The 15,556-nt window shown below is 44.0% G+C and overlaps 1 protein-coding gene across 1 annotated transcript in view; it reads left to right on the top strand.

The window, feature by feature from the left end:
* LOC141106651 (uncharacterized) overlaps positions 1-15,556 on the top strand; it is a 198,150-nt gene that overhangs the window by 149,847 nt on the left and 32,747 nt on the right. Inside the window, exons 21-26 of the mRNA XM_073597594.1 lie at positions 3,295-3,422; positions 5,427-5,522; positions 7,219-7,273; positions 7,623-7,722; positions 10,334-10,389; positions 10,833-10,854. Of these exons, the coding sequence (XP_073453695.1) occupies positions 3,295-3,422; positions 5,427-5,522; positions 7,219-7,273; positions 7,623-7,722; positions 10,334-10,389; positions 10,833-10,854 (457 nt within the window). The remainder of the gene's footprint in view (positions 1-3,294; positions 3,423-5,426; positions 5,523-7,218; positions 7,274-7,622; positions 7,723-10,333; positions 10,390-10,832; positions 10,855-15,556) is intronic.

The following is a 15,556-nucleotide window of genomic DNA, read 5'->3' as shown; positions in this document are numbered from 1 at the left end:
ATGGCTCCAGCTCTACCCTCGGCAAGCTGGAGCGAGGAGCAGTGGGCGGAGATGCAGCAACAGCCACTTCCAGGAGCCCTACCCAGGATCCAGCACCACCTCATCGTCATCAGAAAGGTAATGCATGGATCGCCATCTAGTTGAGCACCAGCCACCACTGATGGTGGGAGTGATTTATCTCCTGGAGACTCTCCAAGGTAGAAGTCAATAGGATTGATAGACTGTTCAGTTAGCAAGGAAATTTGCCCCAGAGCTCAGTAAATGAGGTTAAGCTCTGCTGACTTTTATCATCCAATCACATGCAAACAAAAGTGCTATTTTTTTGTTTTCCTGGCATATGATTGGGTATTCTTTGCAAAGTGGAACTACACCACATTCACTAAGCTTTGGGGAAAATTCCCTTGCAAAGTGCAAACTTACCCTGCAAAACCATTTTACTAGTAAATGAATCCTATTATGTGCATCATACCACCAACCTTCACCTATAGTGCATTCTAACAAGTTTTCTTCTTTCCACAGAACCAATTGCACTTGAAGGTAAGTACCAAAATTATGTGTATTACACATTACAATCAATATATAAATAGGCATTTAAAAAAGAATTCCAGGTGTGGATATTTTTACATAGTTACATTGGTCCACCTTGGACCAATGTAGCTATAGATATCCTGTACCCGTGGGATCCCTCTAGAACCTGGAAATCTTTGAAGTAGATATCGTTACTCCAATGATCTCCACTAGCTTCCAGTTCCAGTGTGCCAAGTGGCTGCCCTGCTGCATAGTGAACACATGAGGTTGGCCAATTGGCCCGGGTGCCATTCAGGGAACACTTCGCATTGTCAGCAGGGTTGATAAACTGTTCACTTTGCAATTGAATTGGTCGACCACGCCCCCTAAAACGTCACAGTCCCAGCATGCCCAGGGACTGTGACATCATATGGGGGCGGGGTCTCTGCCTATATAAGTCACAACGGAGCCCTCAGAGACCAGTCCAGCCGGAGAGAGCGTCATGTCAACATCTGGGGAAGAGAAGAGAAGCCCAGAAGCCCAGAAGCCCGGACCTCCGCTGGCTAAAGAGCTACCTGAAGACAGCGGAGGGGCCGGCCGAAGACCTGGAACACCGGGAGAAGAGGCCGGAGAGAGTGTCATGTCAACATCTGGAGAAGAGAAGACAAGAAGTTTGGACCTCCGCTGGCAATAGAGCTACCTGAAGACAGCGGAGGGGCCGGCCGAAGAACCAACCGGACGCCGGGAGAAGAGGAACCGGAGGGACCCCCGAAGCCGGAGCAAGATCCCCCCCGGAGCTGTTTAATAAAATATTTTAAAAACCTGTGTTGTGTTTTATTCTTTACACTTTTTCCCTAGGTGAATGGGTAGGGGTAACATGTACCCCATACTCATTCACATAGGGTGGGGGGGTCGGGATCTGGGGGCCCTCTTATTATAGGGGGCTCCCGGATTCCGATAAGCCCCCCGCCCGCAGACCCCGACAACCAACGGCCAGGGTTGTCGGGAAGAGGCCCTTGTCCTCATCAACATGGGGACAAGGTGCTTTGTGGTGGGGGGGCACCGCAAGGCGCCCCCTCCCCCAAAGCACCCCCCATGTTGAGGGCATGCGGCCTGGTACGGTTCAGGAGGGGGGGGGGCGCTCGCTCGTCCCCACCCCCTTTCCTGACCGGCCGGGCTGCGTGCTCGGATCGGGGTCTGGTATGGATTTTGGGGGGACCCCCACGCCGGTTTTTCGGCGTAGGGGATTCCCCTTAAAGTTCCATACCAGACCTAAGGGCCTGGGATGCCCCCCGCGCTCGCCGCAATGGAAAAATTTGTTTTTCCTATTGCAGCGAGCGCGAGATGCAGTAACCTGCTCCTCCGTCGTATCTGGTCCATCGGACCAGCATACAGACGAACGGGCTTTCCGTCAGGAACTGAGTCCGGCGGAGTTACGACGTAAGATTTGAAGCAAGTTTCAAATCTAAAGTACGTCGGATTTCCGGCCAAAACGGTCCGTCGGAAGTCCGATGGAGACCACACACGGTCGGATTACCAGCCAGCTTTAGTCCGTCGGCGTACGTTGGACTTTTGTAGACGAAAAGTCCGACCGTGTGTACGCCCCATTAGTAACAGATGTTCGTACAGGAGGGCAGCCTGAGTGTAAAAGTCTTCATCTTGAGTGTAGTTCCTGCGCAGTTGCTGGTACTGTGCATAAGGGATACTATGAACGCAGGGTCTGGGATGTGCGCTGGAAGCCGGCTGTGGGTTTTCGGTAAAAGTTAGTACTGACAGTTCCATCAGAGTTCTTGATTATCAACAGATCCAGAAAGGGGATCTGTGTATCATCCATATAAATTGTAAAGTGTAAATTCATATGGTTATTATGGAGTGCCTGGATAAATTCCTTCAACAACGCTGGGGACTCTGTCCATATCAAGAATAGATCCTCTATGAATCTATACCAGCACAGTATAGACTGCAAATAGACGGTGTATAGGTCGTTAGAAAAAATTATTCTCTCCCAGGCTCGCAAATAGAGATTGGCGTAAGACTGTGCACAAGAGGTGCCTATGGCTACGCCCTGGGTTTGCAAAAAATGTATTCTTCAAAAACAAAATAGTTCCAGGTAAGAATGAAAAATAATAATTGTAGGATAAATTCATTGAGAGGCCAAGTTGTGCGATCCTGCTCCATCAAGAAGGACTTGGCCATCAGGACTCCCTGCTCGTGGGGGGGATGCTCGAGTACAAAGCCTCGACATCGATGGCCACGAGCAGGGAGTCCCGAGGGACCTGAATCCCCTCAATGTGCTTAAGTAAATCTGTAGTGTCGCGGATCTATGAGGGTAAACTCAATACGTGGGGCAACAGGAAGATATCCACAAACTTACTGGCATTATCTGTCAAGGACCATCTTTCTCTCTCGCTATCATTTATCCTCCTCTCTCTCCTTCTTTGTCTTTCTTTGTCTCTCTTTTATCCTCCTCTCTCCTTCTTTGACTCTCTCTCTTTCTCTCTCTTTTATCCTCCTCTCCCCTTCTTTGTCTCTCTTTCTCTCTCTTTTATCCTCCTCTCTCCTTTCTCTCTCTCTCTCTCTCTCTCTCTCTCTCTCTCTCTCTCTCTCCCTCTCTCTTTTATCCTCCTCTCTCCTTCTTTGTCTCTCTCACCCTCTCCCCTTTATCTCTCGCAAACTGTTGGCACTATATAAATACTGTATAATAAAAATAATAATAATTTCTCCCCCTTTTTTTTCCCTCACTCTCTCTCTCCCATTCTCATTCCTTCTCGGTCTTTCCCTTTTTAGCTTTCAACTTCCTACAACATAATGATTCCTAAAGAAGAAAACTCTGCTTTTGACATGACTACCCAGGCAACAGCATTGGATTGCTTCAGTGGGGTAGCAAAAAAGGTCGATGTTACGGTTTCTATCAGGTACCTCTGTAAACAAACAATGCGTTTCCAATTCCCCTTTTTAGGGTCTGTACAGGTGAGAGTTGGGAGAAAGCTGGTGTTAGGAATCAGAAGCAGAGGTGGCCAGATCTGTGTGGCTACACGCAGGAAACTGGGACCAGACGGTGTATTCTTTAAGTGAAATTTATTTACAGTGAAAGGAAATCCTTCCAAACACTAGTACAGCAAACATGAAAATATAAGCTAACCAAAAAACCCAGTGAAAGAATTCCTGACTAATAACATACAAACAGAACCCTAACAACTAACTATATACAATATATATAAAATGAGGAACACTGAAAACTGGAGGTGCAGGGAGCAGACAGGAAGGGGAAACAAAATTGAGATCAGGAAAAGAAGCATGGTACAGGGCAGAAAGCAAGAGCAGGATCTAGGCAAATAGAATCTAGCAGCAACAAAACACTGGAGTGAGAGGCACTTGCTAGGAAAGGGCCTAAATACCCGCCCAGCAGCCACAATCAGGTGAAAACTGATTACTAGGGTCTGCTGGGAGACACCCGCTGGTGGACACTGGAAATACAACCAGCGGCTGGTGGATTTTTGTTTTGGGGGGTGGCACTGACAGCATCAGAGGATGGCGTCGCGGCACCTACCCGATCTAGGGCTGGCGTGCTACGGTGTCCTCTCCTTTCCCGGGATGGGATGTGGGCAGCGGCTCCGGTGTCTGCTACTCCCACAGCTGTCTGTCTTCTTCCTGTTGCTCTTAAGCGCTAGGCATCCAATAGGATCGCCTGATGCTTTGGCCAATTGGGAAACAGGTCTTACGACCTGCATCCTGATTGGCTGGGAGTAACGTTCGTGTGAAAATAGCGAACATTCATTCATCATTGTCACACAACAGGGTGGGATCGGGCCGCAGTGCTCTGCTCCCCAAGCCCATCCTATTTTGAAGCCTATTAGAGCCTCTGGCTCTAATCAGGTGCTTCAAAATACACACCCCCAACCATAGTAATTCATGCACCCTGCATCCTGAAAGGGCACATGGATAGGGAGGGTGGCAGAGGTGTTAGGGGGAGCAGTGCCCGTGTGCCCACAATGCATGGGCCGCTACTGGTCGGAAACCCTGCTTCATCAGCTTGGATCTCAGTACAAGAATACTGTAACAATACACATAAACACATAATCACTCACCAAAAAAGCCTGGTAGACCCCTCTCCTTATGATCAGTTGAAGCTGACCAACAAGTACTAGTTGAGAGGCTCTAAGAGAAATCCCCCCACCCCAAGGCAGGGGAAGAAGGAACCTAATGGCCACAAATCCTCAACCTAAGCTTCAGGGTAGTCCTGAAGGTCCATACGCTACAATCAGCCACTGCCTTGAAATTAAGAGCAGTGTTGTCAGCCTGCCATGTGCATTCCTTTAGTTGTCTATTAAGTCCACCAGAAAGGCAGCCATACAGCCAACTGGAGGAGCTTGAACAGCAGGCAGGCATTTCTACTACTAATTGAAAGGCCGCGACTTAGCTTTTGCCAGCCTGCATCAGGAAGCGCCGTTACTGGTTGGATGTCTAGGTAAAAAACTTTGTAACGGGTTCATGATTTCTTACCAAATATACTGCAAAAATAGATTTAGGGTTTATATATACACTTTGAATACAGCAGGTTACTTGTCTGACCTCATCTTCCTTTAATTGCTCCTCACCTATATTGTGAGGGCTGTAAAAAAGAAAAAGTGGGTATAACTTTATTTGCTTACATTGGTTGTTCAAATTTCAAGTGTTAGTACAGTAACTCTTCCTCTTTAGTTCTTACTTATCATTTCTAGTAAATCATGGATTCCAAGCAGAAGCAATGGGGTGCAAGCTGAGTTACTATAAAGGAAGAGTTACTCTACCAACATATGAAATTCAATCGACCTATGTTAGTTAATAAAAAAAGTAATGCCCAATTTTGCATTACTTTCTGCACAGCCCTCGTATAATAAATTTTTCCAGACCTACAAAATCAAATTTTCCTATTTCAGATACAAGGGAGATAGAGAGGAGAGTGGTGATACTATTGTGTCTGTTGACATAATGACTGGATATTGGGCTGACTTTAGTTCAGTAATAAAGGTAAGTCTCGCAATTTTTGGATTTTTATATCTAAAAATATTGAGAAGCATTGACTGAAACAAGTACATTGGATATACACCGGCTGGGTGAAATATTTGGGGGCCAAGTTAGATAGCAGTTTAAATGGGTTGCAGGGGGTTTTGTGGAAAGTAACTGGCCTGTTTGATGATCACAGTGTAATTTAATGGTGTATCACAAAAAAAGTAAATTAAAAATTTGCCTGATGGCTATGAACACCAAATGCAGGGCCTGCCATTGAGTAGGAAGGGATTCTCACCTACCCATCAAAATCGGATTTGGATGCCTCCATAGTCTCAATATGCTCACTATTGATCATTCACAAAGAATGGATTCATAATCCTGATGCCCAACATATTTTAATGGATTTCCTCTGAACCCCAGGGTCAAGGGTCTCCACTATGGACTCACAGGAGGTATTCTGCAGAGAGCTGCGTGGCTCTTGGTCACACCGATAACATGGCAGAACCAGCATGCTATGACCTAATAATAGTGTGTGTTGGAGTTGGTGTCATATAATGTGTGAATGATCGACTCACTAATGGCCAGTGGCCAACCGGTTATGCAGGGCTCCACACCATAAGGATAAGGTCTTTTCTTCTTGCAATGACACCTGTCTCAGCACTGACTGCCAAATTATTTTGAGAAAGATGGTAAAGAAAACCGAACTGCCTTTACCAGTTCTGTAACACACGCTACACATTACATTTTACTCTTCAACCCGCAAGCTATGGAGAAAAACCTGCTGTATACTTCGTGGGGCCTCTCACACTCCTGGTCCAGGCCCAGGGTTTTGCTACGCAGCAGGTCCTAGCTTTGGGTCCCTGCCTCTAGAAGGGTAGACCATACAGCCACCAAGCCACACCTCTTTTAGAACCTCTGTCACCAGCTATTACAATCTCCATTCCCAAACTGGCTGCTTCTCCTTCTTATACCTTTCTCTCTTCATTCTTCAGAAAGTTAACAATTAGGTACACACTTTGTTCCCCATTCCCATACACTGTAGGATCTCACTCAGTATTCAGAGTAAATCAGACCAGACGATTCACTTAACCAGCAACTCTGTTTACTGAATAAAGCATACTGTACAAACTTCTTTGAATAGTTTATATTCAGCATTCGCATGGCAACTTAACAGGTTTCCTCACTTTTAGCATTTTTCTTTAAATTTAGGCAGGATTTGGGTTATGCTGTGGTGTCTAATACCTTTAGCTTATAGTAGTTCCCATCTTTTAGTGGTACACTCACAAACAGTCCTGCTCAGGATCCCACCAAGGGGTGACCCGCTTCAGTGCCACACTACATCCTCTCGATCTACGGTCCCTCTCCTTCCATCTTCCAAGCAAGGGAGCCCTAGAGACCCAAACCCTTATGCTAAACTATCCCCTTGCTACAGGAACCTTAACAGGCCACACACCAGCTACACATTAAACATATAGTGTATCATTAAAATAGTTGGCACCTGCCTTCATACTGCTGGTGGAAGAAGAGGATGAAGAGGATCTTTGACATTATCAAACATGGTTGATGAAACCTGGCAACTGTAAAGTATATAGTTTTTATTTTTAATGCTGTATTGAGGTAGGGGTAGAGGGAAGTAATTTCATAATTTTAAAATATGTCAATACGAAACCAAGGTGGGCCAACATTACATCTTTTCTATTGAATTTTTTTCTAACTGCTTAACATCGCAGATTATAGAATGAATGGCAACAAAGCACTCTTCTATTTAAAATCAGTAAGTGAAAACCTCTCCTCTCTGTCAGTTCATTATTCTTGTAGACTTTTTCTCCAACATTGTCGTATATTAGAACTGCACTCATTCTCCCTGCTGTTTGACATTTGGTAAAAGCCGGCGATGACAGTATGTGGGGAGGTGCAGAATAGTGTGGCGGAAGTAATTACACAGACTCCGGGTGTAGAGAACAGAACCTGTATTAATGCAGAATCCAGTAATTCACAACACACCCTGTGGGAAGGCGCCTGTTCATTTTCTCCTAGGCATGTTCATTTTCTCCTAGATTAGCCAAGTCCGATTGATGTATCATTTATTTTTCAGGCTATATATTAATATCTTTTTCTTTTAGGTCACTGGCACTGCAACCGAGTTCACTTTGTCAACATACTTGCAGAACGAGGTCTCGACCTTTATGACGGCCTCCGCTGTAGCAGAAGTAATACAAACAGGTAAGAATCCTAACTAATATACAGGTATGAAAACTGTATGGGGCAATACATGCCTATACTAGACATGTGTGGTTCTTTTCGTTTTGAATTTAAATTCAGAGGAATTTTCGTTTTTCTAAAATATATGTATCCAAATTTCAAAATTACAAAAGTACCGATTTTAAACGAATCCGAAATAACAAAAAAAAAATTTGGACGGAATTGGAATTCAAATCATTTTCAAATACTTTTCGAATTCAAATAGTTTTCAAATAGTTTTCAAATAGTTTTCGAATTTCCAAAGAGAATAAAATAGAATAAAAAATAAAGGAATAGAATAGAAAAAAAATAGAATAGATAGAATAGAAAAGAATATAACAGAAAATAAAAGAATAGAATAGAGTAAAACAGAACAAAATAGAATAAAAAATAAAAGAACAGAATAGACTAGAATATAATAGAAACAAATAGAATAAAACAACATAGAAAGAATATAACCATCTTCTGAAATTCGAATTTCAAATAGAATAAATTTGAATACATAGGAGAAGAATAGAATAGACTATAATTGAATAGAAAAGAAAAGAATAAAAAAAAATAGAATAGTATAGAATGAAAAACAAATTTCCCAAAATTCTAATATCAATTTGAATCTGAATAGAATGGAAAATAACATATTAGATAGACATATCATACATACATAGAAAGTAACAGAATAGTATAAAGAAAAAAACTATAGAATAGAAAGAATACGACCATCTTCCAAAATTCAAATAGAATAAATTTGAATAGAAGATAATAGAATAGAAAATAAAATAGAACAAATAAAATAGAACATCTATCTCTATATATCTATATATAATTTTTTATTCTTCCAGCCTGGACCGGAGGTGATGTCATGACATCGCTCTGGTTCTCCAATGCCATAGAGTCGATCAAAGAGTTAACTTTTTTTAACTTTTTGATTGCCTATGGGAGCAGCCGGCTGCACCGCCGGATCGCTTCTCAGGTGAGCTGGCAAAAAACGGTAAGCCCGAGAAACACCGACGAGTGGAGGAAGGGGACGTCCCTCATGAGGACCAGTTTCCTGAGAAAGCCGGCAGCCTGCAGAAAAAAGTGGTACCGCGGTTATAGCTGATATCTTCCCGGTAACCCTCTTGCAGACTGCAACATATATATACGTATTGCGGCCCGTAAGTGGTTAAAGTTAAACATTAAAAATTCCTTAGACTAACATGCCTTAAATCTGCTACAGCATAATGGCATTTACAAAATAAAAAAATATGTAAATTATCTGCAAATGACATTGCCCTACCAGCTTTTATTTGTAAAATGAACAGCATGTGGATCCCCACAAAATACAGTGGTATTTATTTTGAGGAGGTCCCAATGCCACATAGAAGAAAAAAAAAAAAAAAGCTGCCAGGGAATTATATAAAATGCTGGCTTTTTTTCTTTCTAAAATGTTACTTCTATTGTAATACATCCTAATAAAAAATGGTGGGGACACCCCATCATTTATGCCAGAACCCTTATCTTGATGAAGGTCTGGTGGTATGGATTTCAAAAGGTACCCCATGCAAAAAAAAAAAAAGACACACCAAAACGGTCATTTAAGGCTGAAGCCTGACAGGCCAGAAAAGAAAGTTAGATGACCATGCAACCCTTCTCCCCCCCCCCCCTAAACCATTACAGACCACATATTCCTAATATGGGGAGGGTACCTTGTCAGGGGCGACAAGAACCTCTTCCCCACAAGCCCAGCCCTGTGGTTGTGGGGTATAAGGGTGGGGGCTTATTGGTATATAGAAGTCCCCTTAAAAATGAAGGGGGGCCCTAGATACTGCTCTTCCCACAGGTATGAGTACAATGTACCCCAACTCATTTACAAACAAATATAAACAGTAAATAATTTAAAAAACATTTTTACAAAAAAAAAAAAAAATTTCCCACAAATCCATCATCAATCACACCATTCAGCGATGCAGATCCTTGTCCATCATAGTTACATAGTTACATAGTAGGTGAGGTTGAAAAAAAGACACAAGTCCATCAAGTCCAACCTATATCCACTAACCCACAAAAAGATCCACCAACCCGTCACCACTCCTGACATCAGTTGGTTTGAAAACAAAGGGGGGGAAGGATGGTGACCATGGCCACATTTGGTCAGTTATGTCACCCAACCTGTTATTTTCCAGAAAAAAAAGGTATTTCTCTTTCTGCACTTTTGAGGTGGTGGATAGAGGAATCCTCCCCACTGAGCCATTGTATTCTGACAGCAGAACTCCTCCACTGTCATGATACACCGATCACTGCACTGCTGCAGCCACTGATCAAGAAAAAAATTTCCAACAGGCCCATTCTCCACAAGCCAATTATTGAATTGACTTCTGTCGAGTGGTAGTAGCCACACGTGGATTGAAACTTGGATGGTCCTGCTGAACCAGACAAATTTTGATCCATCTTTGGCCTGTTAGGATTGGGTGGGTTTAGTTTGAATGCATCAGATGGCAAACACATGTCTTATCTCCTCTCTGTCTGGGCAGTACACCTGTCTGTAATTCTCCTTTGTCCTAGACCTTTAACCTGCCACCATTTCTCAAACCTTCTGTATTATCTCTAATTCTAGGTGAGATGGGAGGTGCAAGATATGAGTATCCATGTGACATTGAACCTGTGATAGAGGTTTGTATTTTATTTATTTATATAGCAGTTAAAGACAAAATAGATTTATTTTTATTTTGAAGGAAGTGCGAGAGTCACCATTAGGTTCTCGATTTTTCTAGCTGATTGAGTTCTTTATCAAAACAGAGCTAGGAGGCACCTGCATTGTATACTTTTCCTGTAAAATTCTAGCCTGGCTCCACCCATTCCTTCCTCTCATGCTTTCTGTTGGTCTTTTAACATAACGGGTGGCATCCTTGACAAAGGGGGAGACTCATGGGGTAGAGCGGTGTGGGGCTTAGCTTGACTTTTACATTTAAAGTCATAGTTGCCTATGTATCAATAGATCTACAGTTTATGTCATGGAGATTTTATACATTTCTTCATCATAGGTTCAGTCTGAATAACCCGGGCATGAGCCAGATAAAGTCTGAGTATATTTTGTGCCTGTAATAATGTTCCAGGATGATACAGTATCTCACAAAAGTAAGTACACCCCTAACATTTTTGTAAATATTTTATTATATCTTTTCATGTGACAACACTGAAGAAATGACACTTTGCTACAATGTAAAGTAGTGAGTGTACAGCTTGTATAACAGTGTAAATTTGCTGTCACCTCAAAATAACTCAACACAGAGCCATTAATGTCTAAACCGCTGGCAACAAAAGTGAGTACACCCCTAAGTGAAAATGTCCAAATTGGGCCCAAAGTGTCAACATTATGTGTGGCCACCATTATTTTCCAGAACTGCCTTAACCCTCTTGGGCATGGAGTTCACCAGAGCTTCACAGGTTGCCACTGGAGTCCTCTTCCACTCCTCCATGATGAGATCACAGAGCTGGTGGATGTTAGAGACCTTGCGTTTGAGGATGCCCCACAGATGCTCAATAGGGTTTAGGTTCCAGTAATCCATGTCCTTAGTCTGCTTGTCTTCAGAAAACTGTTTGCAGGCTTTCTTGTGCATCATCTTTAGAAGAGGCTTCCCTCTGGGATGACAGCCATGCAGACCAATTTGATGCAGTGTGTGGCGTATGGTCTGAGCACTGATAGGCTGACCCCCCACCACTTCAATCTCTGCAACAATGCTGGCAGCACTCATACGTCTATTTCCCAAAGACAACCTCTGGATATGCCGCTGAGCATGTGCACTCGACTTCTTTGGTCGACCATGGCGAGGCCTGTTCTGAGTGAAACCTGTCCTGTTAAACCGCTATATGGTCTTGGCCACCGTGCTGCAGCTCAGTTTCAGGGTCTTGGCAATCTTCTTATAGCCTAGGCCATCTTTACGTAGAGCAATAATTATTTTTTTCAGATCCTCAGAGAGTTCTTTGCCATGAGGTGCCATGTTGAACTTTGTGACCAGTATGAGAGCGTGAGAGTGATAACACCAAATTTAACACACCTGCTCCCCATTCACACCTGAGACCTTGTATCACTAACGAGTCACATGACACCGGGGAGGGAAAATGGCTAATTGGGCCCAATTTGGCCATTTTCACTTAGGGGTGTACTCACTTTTGCTGCCAGCGGTTTAGACATTAATGGCTGTGTGTTGAGTTATTTTGAAGGGACAGCAAATTTACACTGTTATACAAGCTGTACACTCACTACTTTACATTGTAGCAAAGTGCCATTTCTTCAGTCTTATCACATTAAAATATAGAATAAAATATTTACAAAAATGTGAGGGGTGTACTCACTTTTGTGAGATACTGTATTGTATTAGCTTCCCGAAATTCATTATTCAGACACCCTCCTTAAAGAGACTCTAGAAGTAAAGAAAAAGAGAATGAGTAAGTTGAGCTCCGCTTGCTGTGCAATAATGATACCAGACACAAATACAGAACAGTAAATTAAAACACAAGTGAAGTTCATAGTGTTTAAAGTAACCAGCCAGATTTCATCTGACAAAGCCAAGAATCCAATCTGTTTTTTGGTCCTCCAGTCCTTGCTCTGATTCTTTCCAAAATTTGCCCTAGATCTATAACTAGATGGCAGTTAATGCCCCCCCCCAAAAAAAAGACTGCCCCCCCACTCCCCAACACACATACTGTATGTATGATATCATTCTCATTTGTGTAGGTAGGCTCTAAAAGTTCATACCCTATTCCATGGACCCCCAGCAACCAGAGCTCTGGTCTTCCCTTCTCCCAGTATGGAATGTAAATGGGCCCTTGATATCATCACTTACAGTGCAGGAATAATAGTGGCTGCTGGTGCTAAATTGCATGCGTTGACTTTGGGGAGACAGGAACAGATGTAGTCCAATTGCTTATAAGTGAATGGAATGGAGAATTAAATATAGTCCTGCCGGTGGTAGGACCCTTTGACTGCTATGAAGCGCTTATCTCAACCAAAAGCTTTACAATCCTTAAGGATATTAAGGTTTCTTGTCCCCTTTTGACATAAATTCTCTCTCATGACACAAATTAGCAACAATAGCCAAACACCAAATCAAGGGGGCCTATCAGACACCGTTCTTTCTGGTGCTAGATGCTCCTACACTCAACATGGATAGAGAGTGAAACTAGGTCACAGCTCCTGAGTGGAATCCGCTCCACTGGACCAGTAACCCAGCAGCTCAATACCCAACAGCACATGGTTCTCCCACAGCAGTGCTGGAATGGTAGTACAGCAGGCATCTTGCCCTGGACATTTTAGTACACAGCCTAGACACAACAGCACAGGAGACACAATCTCCTGTAGGCACAGCCACTGGAAACACACTGCAGAGGTAGCACGATCCAGCATCACACATGGCATTGGGGGTCTTTGGCACACCCATCCCAGATGCAGCACAGCAGCCACATGGCTTTCTTCAGCAAAGTCCCCAAGTCCTCTCAATGGACTTCTGGGAATCTCTTCCAACAGCAGCAGTAGCAGCAGCACCATACACATACACAAGCTTCCAGAAGCTCAATAGGCAGACCTCAGAACTGAACCCTGTCCCCGAGTTCACTGCAAACTCCACGCGGGTCTCAGCTCAACTCCCTGAAGCTCAGAGTAGGTCTCCATTCCCAGCTATGCAGTGGACAATCTGAATATTCCTTCCTGTTCCTTGGGGCAGGCTCCAATACATGCACATTTCCCCATGTTTTATCCCTTAAGGACAGAAAAGTACATGATGATCTGCCAGCAATGTGCTCCTAAATTCTGTTGTGGGCTGACAACACACAGCGTTTTTGTTGACTAAGTGGTGTCAACCCAGCCCACCTTCTCCTGTCAAACTACTCAGACACTCCTTATCGCTAATCTCCACAGGGTGTGCTGAATGGCTCTGTCTGGCCTTCGTTTCCCTGCAGAGCCCTTGTGCACATCTGTGCACTGCAAGAAAACAGTCGTTTTTCAACTTCCATAACAGCCCATCTTTGCACATGTGAAGGGGAACCCATGGGTGTGCAGATGTACCACAGGGCTTTGCTGGGACCCAAAGCCCTTGGGCACATTTGCAGAATCCAGGAAGCAGGGACACAAAAGGCATTCTCGCCTAGGCAAGAAATACAGAAGTGCTTTGCAGCAAAAAAAATAAAAAATAAAAGCAGAATTCCAGGAATTCAACAAATTTGCAAAAGGTGCAGGCACACTATGAGTTAAGCTCAATTAGGCGCATGTCACCTCTGGGACTTATCTCTATTACTTATATGTGACAGGTTTATTGCATGGAGGACACACTCCAGCTGTGAGTGGAGAGAAGCACACACTGCAGCTATACCTGGCCTCCCCCTCTGCTGCCCGTTTCTCAGAAGCCTTTGTATTTTGTGTCACATATGTAGCACCCACTAGTGTGCTACTAGTGGTAGTACAGGCTAATCTAGCTGGCACAGGGATAAACCTGAGGCATGGAATCTGGGTCAGAGTTACTAGAGGTTAGGACTGGATGACTCATCCTGGCAGCTCTAGTGCCTCCCCCTGCTTCTAGAATGTTGGAGAATGTTTTAGAAGTTAGTGGGCGGAAGCTGGGAGTGGTTGTCTTGTATATATAGGGGTCCTTGGTCAATTCCCAGGAAGTGGGCCTGAAAGGGGACCAAGGAGCCCTTAAATTGCAATGAGCCATGCCAGTTGGAGAGTCAGGTGTAAGATGGAGAAGCAGTGCTGAGGGAGTCTGTCGGTGGCCCTCGAGGGACCCCTGCCGGGGAGGGGGTTTTACCTTGGGCTGGAGCTTGTGAGGCTGGCCTAGAAGGATCCTACCACAGGAGGCAGTAGGAGGGACCCTAACTGGAGAGGAAGCAGGAGCAAAGAGAGACAGAGTGAGTAGATCAGCACAGTGCAGGGACAGACAAGGAGAAAGAGGGGCATCTGTAGCAGTGCTCTCTTGAAGACAATGATGTGCCAAGTCTTCATCCAACCTTGCCCTGGGGATTCTCCAGTGTGTGTCAGTCAGGAGGAGTGGGAAGAAAAAGCAGCCAGGTGGGTTGCTGGCAGCCAGGTGGGCTCGCATTTCTGCAGCAGTAGAGCTGGGATCATTGTCTACAGGGAGGCAGAAGGTGGTACAAGATGCAATTCACTCCACATGTGCTACTCTACTAAGGGACTGCAAGTTCCTATCCTGTAATGGGCTGTTTCTGAACTAATGATAGAGTGTTAGTTTCCAAGGAGTGAACCTAGCAGAAGCTGTGCAAAGGAACCAAGTTTGTGCAGGAGGAAGGAAGAATTGGAATCTGTACATAGGGAGGAAGTTGTCCCTGGTTTTGTTTGTTGGACATTTTTCAAGTTGGGCATTCCATAATCCCTAAACCCATCCAAGTTACTATCCCCTAATAAAAACAAGCTAAAGGACTGATATCTGTGTTTGGATGCAAGAAGGAATCACATTGTGACTGGCTGTGCAGCAGTGGGGAACCCTGACATCAGCAACTCCTACAGCAGTATTGCTACACATAATACAAAGGCTTCTGTGAATGAGCAAAATTAGGAGCGGGCATAGCAGTTCCAGCAACTCTGCTTTTGAAGTAGCTGAGATGACAGCAAGTGAACTCTGGAAGTGATTTTCCTGGTGCACAATAAACCTGTCAGATGTAAATAATAGAGATAAGCCTAGAAGGTGGCACACACCTCATTGGACTTAACTCATGGTATGCCTGCAGTTTTTACAAAGTAGCTGAATTCCTGGGGTTCAGCTTTAAATTTAAAAAAGAAATCATAAAAGTATTATCCAAATGTGAGAAAAGGAGGGCTAGGAGGCAG

This window comes from Aquarana catesbeiana, linkage group LG08, assembly GCF_042186555.1.
Source record: "Aquarana catesbeiana isolate 2022-GZ linkage group LG08, ASM4218655v1, whole genome shotgun sequence".
NCBI lineage: Eukaryota > Metazoa > Chordata > Amphibia > Anura > Ranidae > Aquarana > Aquarana catesbeiana.
This window is presented reverse-complemented; position numbering and strand designations above follow the sequence as displayed.